The sequence below is a fragment of the Motacilla alba genome, chromosome 7 (assembly GCF_015832195.1).
Source record: "Motacilla alba alba isolate MOTALB_02 chromosome 7, Motacilla_alba_V1.0_pri, whole genome shotgun sequence".
Taxonomy (NCBI): Eukaryota; Metazoa; Chordata; class Aves; order Passeriformes; family Motacillidae; genus Motacilla; species Motacilla alba.
The window spans coordinates 18590150-18610567 of NC_052022.1; the positions used below are offsets into that span (position 1 = coordinate 18590150).

Sequence of the window (20418 nt, forward strand, 5' to 3'; positions counted from 1 at the left end):
TGCTAAATCTCACAGTTCTAAAGACCAGCATTATTGGCCACCACAGTCAGTAGCATTTCAGTATAATGAAATCATAAGTATAGGAGAACATTAGTCTATTCTTTTACAATAAAATAATTATGTTTCAAGGGCACAGTTGCTGGCTTTCAGGCTATTTGTGATACAGTGTAAATCAAAAATACTATCAAGTGTGTAAACCTGCTATAATGGGCTGTCCTACTGTCAAACAGCAGTTATCAATATTTTTCTTTTCCTTTCAACTTCAGATTAGCATTGAGTATGGATATGTCCTCTGCCATGGTAGCTTTTGCATAGAAACACACTCACAAAACCATAAAACTATAATACCTATTTGATTTTGCTTCTCTTAAAAGATTTTTTATTTTAACTTTTTATCTCAAGTCTACCTCAAGCACAAATTAAGGTTCTCAAACCAGCTCAAAATATGTATTTATTTCTCTCCTATTCTCTATTAAACTGCATCAAATAATGAAGAAACCTTTTGCTTAGAAAAAGCAGTCCCAAGGATGGAACATATAACACTCTAGATGACATTTTAACATTCACTGCATGAAAAATACAGTGAGCTTGATCAATCTTGGTACAAAGAACAGGGGGAAAAAAAAGCAAGAGATATGCAATAGCTGCATATAAGGTAAATGATGGATGACTTAAGTCACGACCCAAACTTGTAATAAAAAAATTCCTAATACAGCTTTTCCAAATAAACACAGTGACCAGCGCTGTGAGCAACCTATTTGAAAGTTTGGAAGCCAAACTTTCTGGTAATTTCTGTCAACAAATCAGCTAAAGTTTATGCAAAAATCTTTATAGAGCTCTGAAGAAACAGTGGCATCTGGTAAAATCCTCTACACTTGACATAACCCTTTTTGCAAATAAGAATTTTCCTTTATTCTGGTGTTTTTCATTAGATCCATGACATTTCAGATAGATGCTTCACCAGGGAGAAACATAACATTTCTAATGATTGTGCAGCAGTTGTCATACTGTCACATTGGAGAGGGTGTGCTGATAGACTTCTTGGCTTTACAAGAGGGAATTCAGAGAGGGGTAAAGAAGAAGCTGAAATGTTAAACATTACAGAGATAAATACATTGAGCATTTCTATGCATCTTCCTAGAGACGTTTACTCCTGCTACAAGCTTTTCTTAAATTATTTCTCCTTCTGAGACTTGCCAGAGCATCAGCTGCTGCCAATAGCTTCAAAATACAAGTGAAACAAGACATAAGTATTTCCAGAATTCACAGAGAGCTAGATAATAAAATTTAGAAATCAGATATTTTAAAGTAAAATTACAGGTGAAAAATTGAAATAGGTGTTGATTTTCTTTTAGGAACATCTATTTTCCTCTTACTGAAGGAAGAAAAAAAACCAGAGAATTGAAGCATTTGAGAAATTTTTGCCTTGTCTTAGACTGACAGGGCTGTTTCTATTTCCGTCCTGTAGAAGATTAAAGCACGTGCACAGAGAGAATATGTGGACTTCAGCAGAAAGAAGAGAATCCCAGAGGGTATGTGTTTGGACCATACATATTTAGTGTGCAAATAAAAAGATTCTTCCTTTCAAATAGTACAGAAACTTGACTGAATATGCTCAGCTGGTTTTTCTGCATTTCTTGCAATTCTATCACCAGACTTGGCTGATTTGGTAGGTTTTTGTGAAGGGGACTGAAGGGACTGAAAGGGTCTTCCATTTCCAAGGGCTTGAGAGGCATATCTATCATAGGTCATACCTATCATGTATCTGTTTTCACTGCCAGAAACATAAGACAGATTGATTTGGCTATAAAGGTCCAGGATGAGCTGTGGGCAGGAAGGGATAAAATTATATGGAATAATGTATCATAAACAGACACAATTAGTACAGAACTCTACAAGGCCTGCTTTTATAGAAACACATCTTTTATCTTTGTAAAAGTAGAACTGTGATTTAAAGATAAATCTTCATGTGCTGTGAATGGCAGATAAAGGCTCTTTCAGAGGCACCAGATAATAGAGATAAAAAAATTGTTCTCTCACACAGTATTTTCTCTCTTGTCAAAATAGAACTCATAAATCTCATGCAATTTACCAAGCTGAGACACTTAGAACACAGTAGTCTGTGAAAGTCAAAATAACTCCTATCTTAGTATTGGCATTTTTTACAATCATAGAATGCAGTAATTAAAGTATCACCCAATCTAGCTACAGCTATAGAGCTTGAACTTTTTCTGCTGCTTATAGGCTGTGCAACAGGACCGTTCTGAAAGGATTCCAGGCCTGCCCAAGGCCAGTTTCACTAGAACTTTAAAATCAGTTTTTATACTCTTTTTGTTACATTCACTTCTTATCTGTTTGTTTTCCTACTGATTCCATAAATTTCCTAAGTACTTGCTATCAAAGCGGATTGGTGTCAGCAAAATGTTCTATGCATTAGTTCATGCTGTCAGTTTTAAATCTGAAGAACCTTAGAGAATTTTGGTGTACTCAGTATGAATCTATGTTCATTTTTAAGAAGTTCACTAAGTATATATGTATTGCATATCCACATGTTTGTACAGGTATTACAGATTGCTTGTAATCAAAGATCACATATTATGCTTCACCTTTGATATAAGTGTTCCTTTGATATAAAGTCAGTTATATCAAGGAAATAAATGTTGAGGTAAATTAAAAGAAAAGGGTGAAAAGCTAGTAACCATTAAGGCAAATGGCTGAAAATTAACATACTGAAGTAACAAGCTCTATGATCCACTCCAAGAAAACAAAATGAGCATGATAACGCACTGCAAACACTGGCACGTGAACAGGATTGATTAGACTCACTTTTTTATTGATGTAATATGGGTCCATGTCTTCCAAGGGCTCAGACACCATTCCTGGAGGTATGTCACCATATATAAAGGGGAGAGTTTTTCCTGCCTCCAAGTCACTGTTTGGTTTTGGCCCATTTTCGTCATCGTCTTTGCGATCTTGTTTAGGGTTCTTGGCTTTTTCTGCAGCAATGCGTTGTTCAATAGCTGCAAGAGACTCTCTAGTGAAGTATTGGAAGCTGTCTGGTCCTGGTGGTACAAGCACTGACTGCTCCATCTTTTCATCCTGCACATTTTAATTACCATTTACTCTTCTGCATAGGAAAATACTAAAAGAAAGCAGAAAATAAAATTCAAATAAACATGTTGAAATCACCAAGTAAGAAAGATGTAGTAGTTATTTTCAAGTGCAATTGCTTTTGCTATATTGAATTGTTAAAATAGGAAAGACAAAGTAAGCAATTTAGTTGGTGATTTGGCATTTGTAAGAAGCACTTGTGTTGTTCTTACACTAGTTATTGAAATTGTAAAAATTTCTCAGCTTCAGGACTATGTTCTTCTTTTACTCCAAATAAGTAAAAGTTTGATAGTTAAGAATAATCAAATACATTCTTTCATCATAACTCTAGTTATATTATGATCACACCCCTCTGGAATCAATCAGGATTACATTGGTAACTATAAAAAGAACAGTTCAACAGAGCTAACACAGAAAATTTCACTGAGATCAGCAAAAGTATCAGAAAACAAGCAGTGTAAAACCAGAACTTCCATTTTAAAAAAATCAAGTCTGTATATTATGGATTCCAAATAAATTTTTGTATGGGAAATTATTTTGGATAAGAAGAAGAGCAATTGCTGAGTATTATTTCAGTTTAGCTGTTACTGTGTCTGGTTCTTTATAAAATAGCTGTAACTGGAAAATTCTGGAAGTATTTTAGTATACATATTTATTTATACATTGCAATTGCAAAAATAAACCTGTTGGGAAAAATAGCAAAAAAATAAAAAAAGGAAAAAGGAAAAAAGGAATCCTTGTTAAGACTACAGATTTGGCATCTTCCATGCTGCTGAATAAATTTCTGATGACACCAGACATACAAATGAAATGCATATTTGGGCTCGCAGTGGTGCATATATCCCTCATGTCTGAAGGACTTTCAAACAATCAAGGTGCAAGTTTCTCTCTGTTAAAAAAATTAAAGTGAGCTGACCTCACACCAAGTGCTAAGTATTCACCCATACAGACACTCACGCCAAAATCAGTTCCGTACAGCTTCCCTTCTGTCCAAGGGAAAAGGAATTATACTGTTCGGTCCCCATGGGTGGGAAGGGGGAGGATATAAGAAAATGTACCTCAGCTAAAAGGGATTTAAAATCTTGCCTTTCTCCACATAGAGAGTATCCTCTAGACAGTCTTCAACTCCCTATGTCATGGTTCTGTTTGCTTCTGTGAATTGCCACTTTGGTCATTTAACTATCAAAGTTATAAAATTCACTATTTGTACACTCTGACCCTGTTTCTAAATGTTCGACCACACCTTGTGGGTACTGGGAAAGAAGGAGAAAAAACTATCAGCCACATCACTGAATTTTCTGATCTCAAACTGATCCCCATGAGGGGCACCATGATTTGGAAGAGATCTTCTACTAAGCTGTTATCCAAATGTTACGGGGGACACAGCTGTCGGTGGATACCACTTGCTCCATGGGCTTCAGGTAGATACAGAGACTCAAGAGAGACAATCAAGCCCTCTTCTCTGCTCAACTTATTTGGCAAAAGCAGGACTAAGACTCCTCTCCTCTCCTCTCCTCTCCTCTCCTCTCCTCTCCTCTCCTCTCCTCTCCTCTCCTCTCCTCTCCTCTCCTCTCCTCTCCTCTCCTCTCCTCTCCTCTCCTCTCCCTCTCCTCTCCTCTCCTCTCCTCTCCTCTCCTCTCCTCTCCTCTCCTCTCCTCTCCTCTCCTCTCCTCTCCTCTCCTCTCCTCTCCTCTCCTCTCCTCTCCTCTCCTCTCCATAGACATGTCTGCTTTCCCTCTCCTCCTCCTCCTCCTCGTGAGGGCCAGGAGGGTCCTTTCCCCTTTGAATCCTTCCTTCAGGTCCAAAAGCAGCTCTGCAAGCAGCACGGGGCGCTCCCAGCCCCGGTAGCCAGCGAGGACGCCCCAAGCTGAAAGCGGCCGGGCGCAGTGCGAGGAGGCGCTGGGCAGCAGCAAGGGCGATCTCCTGTGCTGCAAGGAAATGGGCAGCCAGTGAGCAGTCAGCAAAGATGAGACCTGAAACCCCAGGGTGCTGTGTCAGGATCACCTTTCAGCTCCGTGAATGTCCCCACCTGGCATGCAGGACAAGGATTACCTCAGGATTTGCCTGCAGGTGCGCAGAAACAAAATGCTTCGCAGCCATTAGTTATGTTGCGAAAACATTTGATTCAGCTACTGTGTTTATATACCAAGTTTAAAATCAGCAGATGCTGTGGGCTTTTCTAATAATATGTGTATTTCTCTATATAGAAAGGAACTCCACATTATTTTTCTATAATTAATCCTAGAATGTTCTCTGGTCTGCCAAATGTACATGGAGCTAGCTAGCTACACCTTTAGAAGTAACTAAATCTAAGTAGGCTGTACTTAACAACATCTTTCAGGAGGCTTTATGAAGATTACCTACTTTTTATCCTCTGCTTAACAGATTAGAGGATGATACCCCAGATGCGTTTTCCCCTTCTTCATACATTTCAATGATTATAAGTCTTCAGAATTGCAAATAGAAATCTTCTATAAATTTAAAAGTCAATACTAAATACATACAGAATTTACTACGGTTTTAATCCCAAATCACTTTCATTGCTCATATGGCAGTGTTTAACTACTAGGTTTGTATTTCCTTTACTATAATAAATTGATTTATTCTCACTTATATGTGATAGGGATGGATAAAAATTGATACCAGACCAATTGATCTACTGCTATCCTTCTGATTTCCACCAAGTGATTTATTAAATACTAATTGAATAACTACAGGTTGTTTACATGATCCAAATGGGCTTCTTTTTTTTTTTCTTTAGCATAGCACTAGTAATTCAACATAGGAAAGAATATAAGAATTAATATAAGAAATATTAATTTCTTACCAAGTTCTTTCCTAATCTCTTCTAAGGAAAGAGGGGTTTTTCCTTCTACATTTCCATGTCTGAGCGACCTTCTTATGAGCAATGCAAAACATTTCAAATTTTGGAAAATGAAATACTCAGAACATTTGAGAATAGAATCATTGTTTTTTCTGATATTTCCCAGGCAAAATATATTCACATACACTTCATGGTATACATTGTAAGCCAGATAACTGCAGAGCACACTCAGCGTGCAGGGATGGGACCATCTGCAGACCACGGGCAGAATAAGTCAGAAGCTGTTCCGCTGCATGTGTGTAACTGTACGAAGCACAGCTGATCTGCCCACGTGTACCAAGTGTGAGGCAGCCAGAACCAGCGTGGATTAGCTCTGCACACACAGACCAGCTGGGTGATGCACACACCATCACTGCCCTCCTGGATGTGAGCTACTGTGCACATCGAGTCATTTTAGATCTATGCATTCTTTGAGAATAACTAAGCTATCAAACACCCATAGATCATCTGTGTGTTTTTACAGTCTTCAAACTTGATCTAAGTAATTTTTCTAGGCAAAGGGACATATTGGAAATAGATGAAGAGATCTAAATAATTTTTCTAGGCAAAGGGACATATTAGAAATAAATGAAGAGATGATGCCTTGTCAAACAATTATTTCAAATCAGTTACACACTGCTTCTTGAAAAAGTCAATTAAACAATACATAACCCTCAGAAATAGAGATAAGCTTGAACAAGTTTATTTCCTAATCTGATATAATCTAGTACTGTCAGTTTGCATATCCTTCATGCCTTCATAACAAGAGTTTCTGGAGTATTTGGTCAGGAGAACCTTAGCCTACATGTAGAACTACAGTGCTGCAAATACTTAAACTTCAGCAAGTGAATTTCTTTATATTATGAATACTCTTAAATCTGAAACTGAAACACACTTTGATGTTAGATCTTCTGGTATAACAGCCATGAATTAAAATTTAACTGCTTCAAAATGAAGATAAACTAATGAATCTACATGTAAACTCACAGAGCCCAGATCTCTATGTTATAATAATTTGCATCATTTATTGGCACAGCTTCTCATTACTTTTGATTTATCAATGAGTCATTAGGATACTTGTCTTCAGCATACCGAATAAATGTAATTTACCCTCCTACAGCGTGGATCTGTGGGAGGAGAGGAAGAAAGTTGTGGGAAGCCACTACAGTTTTGTATGTGCAGCCTCAGAACCAAGCCCGTGTCTGTCCTGCCTGTCTCAATGACAGGGTTACTGCAGGCAGCAAAGGTAGGTAGGATATCCAAAGTAACACGGTTGGTAGAAGGGCAGGAATCAGATTGGAATATTGGAACTATACAACTTTTTATGACTCCCTGTAGCTCACATATGAAATTAAATTTAATTCTCATGGACAGCTTTATAAGGGAAACTTGCATATTACCAGACTGATAATAGGATTCTCCCATATCTTTTTTTATCATCTTCTTGATGTTCCCTCTCAGCATGGATAATGCAGATCTGGCACAAGGGCTTGCTTGCATTACATTACTTAGACTTGGATAACTGCATTTATTTAATGCATATTAATTTTAAATAAAGGGTAGGTGCAGTAGTACTGCAGACATCAGAATAGGGTACATAGATACGCACTGAGCTATATAATAAAATTAGCTGAAATATTGGAAGCAATCAAACAGTGTATACCAGTTTTAGTGGAAGTTTATGCTTTGCAGCTGGATATTTCCATTACTTAACCTGACACACAGAAAGGGCTGCTGAAGGGGAGTGATGGGGGGAGAGGATGATATTTAATTTGCCACAGAGTTGCAAACAGCCATGGGGTAGCTGTGTGATTCAGGAGGGCAGTTCAGTGCCCAGTCTGGGCTGCCCTACAGCCAGAAAGAAGAACAGACAAGGATAGGAAATGCAGCTCATGTCTCTGATAGCCACACTGTTGTACCATGTCTTAGCTTACAGTGCAGGAATGACATCAAGATTAATGGGGTAGAAAGAAGGTGTGTTAGAAAACATGGACTTGGCATCTTAAAGGTAAGCTTTCATTTGGGAAGGCAGTCGTGGCTTCTGATCCCTGCTCCTAGAGCCATTTCTCAATTATACCTAGTAAATTCACTTGAGAAAACTCATTTGAAAATCACCAGAGGTATTTTAGCTGAGAAGAAAAAATGTAGCACTAATGATGGGAAAAGAGGGTTTAGTTCACTAACAGCTAACTTTAACTCGGGAAGAAAATACAAGCATAAGTTTTGAAAAATAAAGCAAAGTAAAATAAGCCAGCCTTCCCCAACAAGATAACCAGCAAGCAAAACCCCCATGCTGGTGAAATCAGGATGCTCCCTGTGAGCTGTTTGCTGCTACCTTTTCTCCCACTAATACCTAGACTGTCAGTCCTGTCCTTGTGTCTTGTTTAGAGGAAATCAGAAAACCATATGATATAGACACAGTATATTATTCATCTCTATTAGTTATATATATATATATATATATATATATATATATATGCATTGTTAAAATTGCTATTCTCAGTATATTTTTAAATTCAACTAATGTATCTCTAAACCAAATATAGTTACTAGCCCTGGCTTTAGATTAAAAAGAAATAGCTTGCTTCAGCTTACTGCTTTGCTAGTCTAATTCCAAGTCTAATTAGCTGCAAAGAAGTCTTTTTTATTTTAGAAAGCTAAAAAAACCCCAAAATTAGTTATGCAGCTTCATAGAAAGAAAGAAGGAAAATATTTTAATGGGACAAGCACAATGCAGCTGCATTAGTACTCCAGCTGAGCAAATGCATTTAATAGCTTAGAACTACTGGACTGCTACCAAGCTGAATGGATTCTCTGCTTACTCTGTTCCTGCAGCATATCTTGTGCAGCAAATGACTGCAGTACAGAGAAGCAATCTTTCTGCTTTCCTTCATTTGAGCAGAGCACTGACCCCTTTACTGGCAATCTACCTTACTAACTCAAGTTTAATTTCCTTAAACATCTGTTTATATTTTTCTTAGCAAACATAACAACCTCTTTCTTCAGTTAAAAAACAAAAAAAGCCATGCAGTGTGCATTACATAACGCTACTGATTCATTTGACATGAAGCTAAAATTGAATTTAAGACAAGATTTAAGTTCTGGTCTTGGCATATTGCCACGCTTGGGAAAGAAATAGAAGTTGATGGAAAACAGATTGCTCCATACCCTGGAATGATGCAAAATTTGCAGAGCTAACAAACCCTAAGACATTGCCATATTCAAATTAGTGGGTTGCCTGACCCCATTAACAGCATTCAGGTACTTGCTATCTCATATGGTCAGTGGAAAGGCCAGAAGCCTGAAAGACATAATGACAAAAATTATTTACTTTCTAACAAATTTAGCAAGCACAGATTTCATTCTTGAGGTTTTCCTGGGTCAAGGAAGCAGATGCAGGAACAACAGGAACATGTTTAACACATAAGACCACAGGGGGAAAAAACCTCAATCATAATTAAGGAAACTTAAAAAGAGTTTCTGCTTTTCTGTAGGGCCACTGTGACGTAATAAACCTCCCAAATTGTAGAAACTCGTACTTTTTATGCAGCGCAGAAGTCCAGACACCATATGAAAGCAACTCTTGAAATTATTCCCTTGCTTTTACACCCTTTGCACTCAAAGCATGCCCCAGGACATGCCCGTGCAGAGAGGAGGCAGTGGCAGCCCCAGCAGCGTGTGTCAGGAGCTGGGCATCGCCTGCTAAGTTACTGCAGGGCAGCACCCAAAGGGAGGATCCATCTCACAGACTGGCTGGGGAAGCAGAGAGTGCTCAAGCAATGGGAGATGCTTAAACCACAAAGGAGCTCTGCAGCCTGGGAAGCTCTACTGCCCCTGCCCCACTTTGGGATGGTTCCATGGGCTCACTCCCTTCTGCAGCCCTCAGCCTGTCTCAGGTTTTATAAGATGCAACAAATACATGGGCTACATGTGAATTAAGAGTTTTCCAAATGAATTGGTACTCTATATGCTAATGCCATGCAGCAGGTAACACAAGTCTGTAAACACCTGACATTTGCATTTCTCTTTGTGTGGGCAAGGCACTGCACCTTGGTCACTGGCATCTTCTGATCCTGCTAAGGCAACTCCTCTGCAGTTCTCCCCTCATGTCCCTCTGCATTTTGTGATTCTAAACATTCTAAACCACTTTCACCAACAATAAGAGGGTTCTGGTGTTTCGTAGTAAGCTTCTTTGAATGTAATAATTACCTAATAATATGTGAGAAAAGGCTTATTCCCAGACTGGCAATTTTGTTTTACACTAGCATAATTAATATTTGTTCTTACAGGTACAATTTTAGTTCACTTCAAAAAGTATTTTATATATTTTCACATAGTTCTCAAAATAAAAATAAAATTTAAAAAGTCACATCACTGCGGTAAAGAATCTTCTGCCATAATACAGACCTGGTAAAAAATAAACAAGTAAATGACTCTCACCTATATCCTGATTACGTTTGAAATTACTTTTAACAAAATTTGAATTAACAATGACAGTCCAATGTAATTTTGGAAAGTTTTCATTCAGTGGACACTCATGAGGCCATGATGTCCCAGCCTTGTGTCCAGGCATGTCTGTACATGATGTGGACTAGAGACATGACAATGCTCAAGTCCTGGCACCTTGTCCCCTAGAGGCAATATAGTTGCATTTACTATATTGAATATTAGATATTTAGCTGGCTTTAAGATCTAAAAAGCTCCTACATGACACTCAGTATTTTCAGTTGCATTAAGGGGAAAACAATCTTGAAAATTGCTAGAAAAAACAAAATTTTTGTTGCTATTAAATGGTCAACTACAAGCAGCAGCTGAAACATCTACTGCCTTTGCCCCATCCTTTGAGCTATTGGAAAAAGCTTCAGATTTGCCAAGAAAGGCAGGACCTGGGAATTAGTAATTCTGCAGAAGCAGCAGTTTGAAAGCCATTGAGTAAAGGCTGTTAGCCACACTGACTTTCACTTAAAAGCAAAGATTTCAAGGGGTTTTTTTTGTCTTTTGAGGTGCTGGTGATTTTCCAGTCATTTAATATTTTATGGTCTAATAAATGTTCAGGATGTTAAGCTGATTTTTGATGGAAGTGTAAAGATACAAGAAATAATCCAGTAAAAAGCCAAGAGCAGTACAATTATAGACTAAGAAATCTAGTGCTATTGGAACTTTGGAAATTTTTTAACTCCTATGATTGGTCAAGAGAAACAATTAAAGAAATATGCTTCTTTAGAATAAATAAAGAATAAATAAGAACACATTATGTGCAGGAACTTCAAATGTTTAGCAGCCCTTGAAAATGGAAATTTCACTTGAAAATGAATGAACTTAATGCCATAAAGTGTACTGAGAAAACAGACAAGATGTAAAACTAAGATAATATCACAAGATACCCTGTTTTATTAAAAAATGGAAGACCATTCATTAGAAATATCTGAAATATTGATATATACTTATAAAGAGCATAAATATTAACAAATTTTGAAGCAAAACATCCAGTCATTCAAATTCTGAGCCACTGTCTGGTAGTTTTCTGAAGATCAGGTAATCTGCTAAAAGCAAGCAACGTTATCAATTTACTTTATCAAATACAGCATTAAGTTATGTGGTTAAACATGGAATTGCAGTGCACATTTAGTGATTCTTTTGCAAAGAAGCTATTCTCAAATATAGATACAGAAACAGAAAAAAGAAAAGATGTTTGAGATCTATAATTTTTATAAATATCACTTGGTGCACATCAAATGTACACAAACTCCATTAATGAAGATAATGAAGCAATACATGATTTAATAAAGTTTTCTATTTTGTATTCCACCTTGAATTCAAACGGATAGATTACAAGGTCTGTATAATGTGAATCTGTTCTTGTGGCTCCACCTGTAAGATGAGAACTCTAGTAGGAGAATCAATGTGGTAAACTGAAAAGCACAAAGCACAGCAAACAATGTCAGCAAATAATATCTCTTTCAGTCTCAACTTTTCTGATTGAAAAATACCAGATTTCCCATTTTGTAGGATTTGTATGGTGATTAAAATGCCTTCAGCTTTCTCATTAAAACCCACACTTTTGTCTTTTCATTAATTTAAAATACTCTTGCATTTGTGATTGAAACTGTTTATTGCTGTTCTAAATTGTTGTTTTTAATATTGTATTAGAGATTAAAGTGTTTTGCAATGTTTTTCCTAATGAATAATGTTTAGTTTATAGGAGTGAATTGTAATGCCTTCTGGTATTTTGGCATCGGGTGTCCAGGGCAATATCTTAAATTGTTTAAGGATAAATTATAAATTAGTAATAGTTTCCCATCCACTAATAGCAGACCAGTGTCAAAGTTAGTTCTAGCCCTACCAGATGAGAGAAGGCTTCAGCCATTCAACCTCCCAGAGTTAGGTATTGATTTACAATACACCCAGCTGAGAAAAATGAGGAGAGGCATTCCTCAGCACGTCATGCTTCTTGTCTGATCAATGCCTCTGAAGACAGGGCACCATTTCCTACCACACTGAGAGCTGAACAATGTTTCTGCAGGTAGTGTATGTACCATCTAGAAGCATTTGGATAAATAAGCTTGCAGCGAGAAACCGAAGTAGGAAACTTCCTTTTTCAAAAACCATTTCTCAATGCACTTGAGCACAAAAATGGAAGATACATAAAGATGAGAATATCCAGTTATGAAGAACTAGTCTTTAGTATGTCAGCAGTGAATACTGTCAGAAAAGAGATCAATGCAATTTGTGGGGTCATGGCTCTAATGAATAGAAGGACATTTAAATCTGAGGGAAACATGCACATTTGAGAAGCTTAAAAATGTTTGTGTTTCATTCATTGTGAGTCAAGGACAAATTGGGGATTTAATATCATAGGTGGAAATGATATCAAAGAGATTTTAATCTGACTTTGAGGAAAAAGCCTATGAAAAGTATAAATACAGAATAATTTTCGGTACTTCATCATTTTAAGTAGCAGTTGGTTTGTTACACTCATTTATGTAGTTTTCCATATTTATTACTCTTAAAATTTCTTTTTTTCTCCTTATTTAAAATTTCATCAGGAAGTATGAAAATGTCATGAAAATTTTTGTTCTCCCTTCTTCTCTCACTTTTCTTGCTCAGACTTTTTTCCCTCCATGAAATCTTCTTGTCTTTCTGGCATACCCAAGGGGGACATGAGCTTAACAGGTCCTTATGAGGATCCTAGAGAGTGAGATGCAAGCTCCCTCCTTCCATACCTGTTTGAGCCTGCCCAAGCAGCCAGCCTTGCTGGAAGCTGAGTGCTTTGGGAGTGTTTTGGGCTTGATGGCATCAAGGCTGGGTTTGCAGGTATGTGGTGGTGAAGTTAGGCTTGCTGTGGCACAGTGATGAGGGAATTCTTGGGTGGATTACATTTTGACCACAGAAGCTTGAAGCAAGCCAGCAAGTGGAAAGTGGTGCTTGTATCTAAAATATTCCAAACCCCATTAAGGTCAAAATAAAAATTGTTACCACTAAAGACAGTTAAAGCCAAGTAAGAGTGCAAAGCAAAAGGCAATTTTTCAGTGAAAACACCATGATGTGATGCATAACAGGTGGCCAAAGCATAAAACTGTGATTAGGCACCTTTAAAAGACTGTGTCCCCTAAGAAGAAAGGATCTCAGTGAAAAAGTGCAATATATTGCATTATCAAATCTTAAGATGTTTGTTTTGAAACATGAGCACATAGACTTATCAGCAGCAATACGAAATGTTAGGATTCTGTTTTACTACCTATTTTGCTCAGGCTACATCTATACTATATTTGACAGAGTGCAGCCAAAACTGTATTCTGTCACAAGCAGCTCTTGAGGCAACATGAACCTGCCTGTACTGCCTCTTACAGGTAGTTCTTCTGGACTGGGAGACAGTATGCTTTCAAACCTCCAAATCTGCAGATATCTGAGCTTTTCTAGCAAAGCACATCTTGAGTTACTTTTGATTTTGTGCCCTGAACAGCAGACAGCCATATTCACAATGCAGGTAAATGGGTTTACACACCTGTGACGTTTACCTTTTCAGAACAGCATCAAAGCTATCCAAACCACATGAACCCTGGTGAAAGTGGGAAGAATGGATAGCTGTAGATATTCTAGTCTCCAAACTTCTTTCAGAGTCATCCTATTTATTCTATATGTAGTCCAATTGACCCAAGTTTTAATTACTTCAGACTTTGCTGCCTTTGCTGGTGTAAATGTCTAGTTTCTAGATGGAGTGATTCACCCCAGACTATGAGTGCTTACCACAGCAGTTCAGCACATAAAAGGCAAGCAAGCCTAAGGGCTGCTGAGGTTAGTGGAGCCTGTGCTACTAGCAGTCATAATGAATCTGACTCTCATATGTGTCAAATGTCCTTGTCTAAGTTTTGGAGCCAAACTATAAATCATACTATACTCCTCCTGCTGCCATACATACCTAAGGTCTGTTTTCCATCATTCTTAAAAAAAACCCAAGAAAGTTTCTTTGCCCCTAATCAAAAAATGCTGCCCTTATTCAGAATTATTTTCTAGCTAGTTTCTTGGGCTCCATCATCCTGCTGTATAAATTCTCAGAAAGCAGACTGATTGCCTCTCAGAGGCCCTTAGCAGCCTTTCTTCATTGTCTCAAATTTCATTTTTTTAGATGTTAACTCTGTGGTTTAAATTTTCAATTTGCACCAACATTGTAATTTTTAAGTCCAGTCATATGTAGGAGATACAAATATCTGCAAAGATCCCTCATTTTGCCTATGCTCCTTTTAACCTCTTCTTTTTCAATACACCTTCCAAAACTGTTCAGTGGTTTGGCTGCTCACCTACCAAAAATACTTCATCACCTTAAAGGTCTTCCTTCCCTCTCTGACATCTGAGCATTTTTCCTTATACTTAGGCTGGGAGACAGTATACTTTCAAATCTCATTCAAATATCATGGCTGGAGCAGCAGTTCCCTCCCTCTCTGGGTTTGAATAGCACATTCAGACTGGGATCCTACATTCCATGTCTGAACTCCTGCCTACGACAGACACGCAAGGTTCCCATACATCATTCCAAGGCAACCCACAATGCTGGCCACAAATTGAAATAGAATAATTGCAGGCAAGAACATGGATGTTAAAAAGTGTTAAAATTCAAGAGTGTGTACTTCAGACGAGCAATATGAAGGAATGGGCTCAGAATTGAGTCTGGCACAGCCAGAGATCAGGAGGTTTTTAATAACAAAGTTCCTGAAACTTCCGGAAATAAAAAACACCCTACAACACTGCAATATGGAATTTTAACGGGGATGACACAAGAATGTCTCAGAAAATCTGAAATGTGTCTTGTTGTAACCCCCCAAAGCAGTTAACAAATACTGCTTCAGTAAAGCCACTTGAATTAAAAGCATTACACAGAGAAGCACAGACCTGCAGATCTCTAAAGAGAAACAGCTTACTTTGTGGACTTCGCTTCAGAATACTGCTAATCACAGTTGCACTGCCCCCAGCCATTATTTAGCCATCTTCACAATCTTTTCTCACATGAAAGAGAGAAAATGGCTCATATTTCCTATCTGAAACTTATCTGAACAGACAGCTAAAGGCACAGCCCATCCTTTTCCAAACTGCTAAGTAATCAAGAATTCACACAAAAGTCAATATAAAGTTCTTGTCACTCTGTATAGAAACATTGTATTTTTTGCCTCAGCACTAAAATACAGACTTAAATATATGAGCTTAGACGTATCATATGAAATTTCAGCCTTAATAGCACAGTCAGTCTTACTTTAATCACAGGAGGAAAAAAACCTCTTCCCAAAACTAACCAGTTTCCTGCATTTTAGAATTCTGCAAAGCATATAACCCTGAGAAATAATTGTCACTGCTGAGACCTTCAAAGAAATATCATGTACAAGGCAGTCAAAGGAAAAGGAAGAGAAAATTTTGAATAAAACACTATTAGAGAGTTAAATAGAGCTAAATGTCCTGAAGACAGATTTTTTTTGGAACAAAGAAATCTCTTTTAAAAATTAAATATGGTTTTTACTACTCCCTGCATTTTAAAAAATAGATTAATTTGCATTTCCTCAGCCTTTATTTTTTTCTCTTCCCCCAAAACTCATTGTCACATCTAGGAATTAGGCATGCAGACAGAGAGAAGGTATTGTACCAGCTACTTTGCTTTCTCTTGCTAGCAGAAGATATATTTTATCATATTTTATCATTCTCTACTCTTGGGCAGTAAGCATTTTTGTTTCTCCCAGAAGAACCAATAAATATTATTTAGTGTTGGTTCAGTAGTAGTCTGAACTTCACAGATGTACAGAAACCTGCTTGAGGGGAAAGCAGAGGGCAAGTCTGAGGTCAATGCCCACAAGTGGCAAACTGGCAGGCAGGCTGTGCAGCAGCTGGACAGCACGTAACCCCCAGCAAACCACCAGCTGCACTGCCTGAGAGACAGCAGAACTCACCAGGCTGCAGCACAGGGCTCCCATTAACTGTAAGGATCCTTAGGACTGGCACTACGTATAGCATTTACCAATTTTTAGAAAGCTCACCCCAGGATGTGTGTGCCCTTCTGAGCTGCTGGGCAGTGCCCTCGGCAGATGCTGCTGCTGGCAGAGCACAGGAGACAGTGCTTCTCTCTAGGCTGGACTGGAGGTTGTGTGGGAAACCAAGTGGTAGCACCACTGCTAGTAGTGTTGTAAGAAAAGAGTTTCAAAAAAGATTTTGGAAAAAAATCTAGAAATAATGTTTGAATAAAAGTAATATTTATTTTGTTTCCTCCATAGCTAAAAGCCAATAGATTAATCAGTGGTAAGAAATACTCCTCGATCTGGGGACACAATCCCCTGTCTTGCTAGAAAGAGCTGATCCTGATGCAACTTTCACTCATGTTGATCAGTAGTTTCCCTCCTAGCAGTTTCCCAGGGAGTTTGGGAACACACCTCAAGAGTCAGCTCCCCACAGCAGTACCCTGCTGACAGGGTGCCAACAGCCACTAGGCTGGTAAAGATCCTTGCAGGCACAGGATATCCCAATGCCACTTAGTCCTGGTCTTAGACTGAGACAAAATGAGTGAGATGTAATACACATATCATTTTTCCTGGAGTAAAAATTTTTCTTTCAGATAAGATGTTTCATTAATTCAGAGTAGTTGATTTGTAGTATTTTATTCCGAGGCAATGTAAAGTTATGAAAACATAATAAAGGGTCATCCTTTCTGGTTTTTTTCCCCCAGTGTGAGTAAAGAGAAAATAAATTGAACTGAAGGCAAAAATACTCAGATGCAAGGTTTCTAGATTACACTTGGATCACACAGTTCCTGTTTAAGAAAAAAAAAATTAAGATGTTGTAAATTGTTGTATAACTTCTTTTTTCAATAAAGCATTGTCAATGTACCCAGCATGGAATTCTGAACAGTCCTGTCTCTATCCATCACTGCACATTTTAAGTCATATTGAGATATATAAATAACATATATATCTTAATATCCCTCTCTCTCTCTCTATATATATATATAGATAACATATAACGCCATATATAAATGGCATTATTTATGTTTCATTTTAGAAAATAAACATATCAGACTGGGTTTCTCAGCTGTGAAAAATACTGAATATGAACATTAAAAACAGAGCTTTGAAATGGCTCTGGTGCACTCACTTTATTTAATCAGATTCAGAAGTGTCCTAGTTCTTTCTATAAAGAAAAAATATCAATTTAAAAATCTTTTTAATTAAATGTGTACTATTCTCCAGACAGTATGGAAATTTGATCGGATTTGCAAATATCCTTTTTCTACCCCTTGTATTCACACACTTGCTATGGTTCACTAGTAAAGACTATGTAATCTAAAAGAAATACAAATAAAATTAAGTAACTTTTAATGACACATTTTCTGCTCTTTCTAGGTATATTTGAAGTATTGCAGAGTGTTTATAACACAGGATAAATATTTTCAGGGGATGTTTATATGCTTTTATGCAGTCCTAGTGAAGACAGCTTTTAATGGGTCTATTTTGGATCCTATATAATTTATTGTACACTGCCTGTTACATCTCAGATATCTATTTCTTTTTGTAGACTCATAGAAAAAAACAGGTTGGAAAAATGAGATCAGAAGCCACCTAGTTCATCTCGCTGCCCAGGGCAAGACTGCTATACCTATTTCCCAACAGATGTTTCATCTAGCCTCTTCCTAGAGACCTTCAGGACAAATGTCACAGTTCTTCTGACATTCTGTTACAGCTCTCCACTATCTGCTTTAGTAATATGTTTGTTCTCATTTCTCATCTGGGTGAGCCCATTTCTTCAATCTTCACTTCCTGTCCCACCCACTCTGGACACAGAGAACACAAATCATCTTCAGCATTCAGTGTCTAGTGACCAGCCACTTCACTTCTGTTTCCATGAGTGGACTGACTCCAGGGATCCTGCAAAGGTACTTAAAGACCTCTTTTGAGACATTCCTAAGAGGAGCACCTATCATCTGCATTCAGAAATACCTCCAGCACATTTTCCTCTTAACAGATAAATTTGACAATCATTTTAAACACAGTTAAACATTTTAAATTAAAAAAAAAAAAAAATGAAGGCTCTCCCTCTGAAGGAAACAACATTTGGTGACAGTACTGTAGCTGCTACTTTGTTTGGTCCTCTTTGACCAATGCCAATATTAGATAGAGTTATTAAATAATTGAGTCACACAAGAGTCTAAATTTTTATTTTTGACCTTGACAGGATTTGAGGCTTTGTTTGGTTTTGCTTTGTTTTACCAGGAGGATGATCATCAGTTTTCTTGATTTGTGTTACAAAGTAATTTTGAAGAGCCAATTCTAGAAGCACAGTAGGCAGTCTCTTGAAGGAGTAAGAGAAAGATGAAGACTGGTCTGCATGTTTACAAGGTACTGACATAAATTACAAAGATAGAGGGAATTAGAAGGGATAGAGCTTGGAAGCTCAAACTGAGCTGAGGGTTTCTGAGACTAAAAATATAAGGGTTTTGTCCTTTTCTCAGAGACTTGTGGAAAAAAGAGGAAATTAATTTTAAAAGGGGATGAAAACACTTTAAAATAGAGCACTGGAAGGATGGTTAGAGATCCACTAGATACTGCTGAGACAGATAAGAATGGAAACTTGGGTTCTGAAAATGCAATGTAATGAGAATTTCATAGCAGAAAGAGGAAGGAGAGAGAGAATTTCTGGGGCTGATAAATTACAACAATAAATAGCAGGGTGGATGAATCAGAATTTTGGATTTCAAATGATATTTAATATGGCAGGGAAGGTTTCTACACAGATTTTCTTAACAAGTGCAAAATAGAATCAATTTTCTTGTTTCAGAGCTAAACAGAATTTCAGAAGAGCACAAAAGGGGAACTGAAACCAGCACACACTGGTGAAAATGGAAGAGACAGAAATAATGACTCAATCTGTAAAAGACAGCAATCCTACAAACACTGAACACCCTTGTATTTAGTACAATATCACACTGATTGTTTCAACAAATACAACTCATGATGAATAAAAAGAGATCAGTATATTTTACAGAAATTGGACTAACCCCAGTATGATTGAGTGATGATTTCTGTGTCCATGTTTGCTATTTCCATAATTTCTTCACTCACACCAAATTTTCAGTTGTTTCCATCCAATTTCTATGTGGTTTTATGGATAGACATCTACAAAGAATAAGCCTACAACTAGAAAAATCGAAGTAAAGTACCAGAATTATTGAGCTTTGGGAAAAAAAATCTAGAGAATTTGCATGATATTGCCCATCTCCCTACAATATTAAGTTCAGTCAGAAATATCAGCTGTAGATTTTAATGGTTCAAATTTACTCAAAGGTTCTTTTTCCCCCACATTTTAGAATAGTTCAGCTTTAGGATTTTTTTTCTCTTGTAGCAATGTGATCTCTTAAATGCTCTAAAGTATTATGCTAAAAAAACCCTAATGGTATTCCTTCTCTAGTATGCCATACTGTCTCCATAACACTGGTTGTCTCAGTTTAGAAGTGTGAATAAATATTATTCAATTTTTAATTTGGTTTTTCTTCTGCTGTAGCCATTTTGGCACCAATAGAAAGTCTACAGGTCAAATACAGGACTCTTGAGGAATCCCACTGCCTCCCACCTACATAAGCTGTTATCAATGAAGAACAAACAGCCAGAATATGTTTCTGATACTGGAAAACAATCTTCTTCATGATATTTAGCCCAAAAGACACAATATATTTTCCCACAGACAAGCTGGGGCTGGAGTTCAGAAAATGAATAAAATGAAAGAAAAGACATTAGTCCATAAGACTGCCACACTTCTAAATGCACACAGAAAAATAACGTCAAGATTTCTGCCTCTTCTCAAAAGAATTTGCAAAGTACCCACTTCTCCTGATTATTAACAGACTATTTTTCACAACTAAGGGCAGGAGAAAACTCACACTTAGTTAATCTCAGTTCTTCAATTTCAGGCAGCCCAAA

General features: G+C 37.4%; 1 protein-coding gene and 1 long non-coding RNA gene across 7 annotated transcripts in view; one reads left to right on the plus strand and one right to left on the minus strand.

Annotated features, from left to right (window-relative positions):
* The window catches only part of LOC119703008 (sodium channel protein type 1 subunit alpha), an 86922-nt gene that overhangs the window by 57024 nt on the left and 9480 nt on the right, over positions 1-20418 (minus strand). For all 6 annotated transcript variants that reach the window (XM_038142040.1, XM_038142038.1, XM_038142037.1 and 3 more), the window contains one exon: positions 2827-3142. In XM_038142040.1, coding sequence (XP_037997968.1) covers positions 2827-3090 — 264 coding nt within the window. In that variant the 5' untranslated portion in view covers positions 3091-3142. The remainder of the gene's footprint in view (positions 1-2826; positions 3143-20418) is intronic.
* On the plus strand, positions 18320-20407 carry LOC119703012. Its single transcript, XR_005257522.1, has 3 exons — positions 18320-18377; positions 18715-18840; positions 19280-20407. It is a non-coding gene; the product is annotated as an uncharacterized LOC119703012 (long non-coding RNA).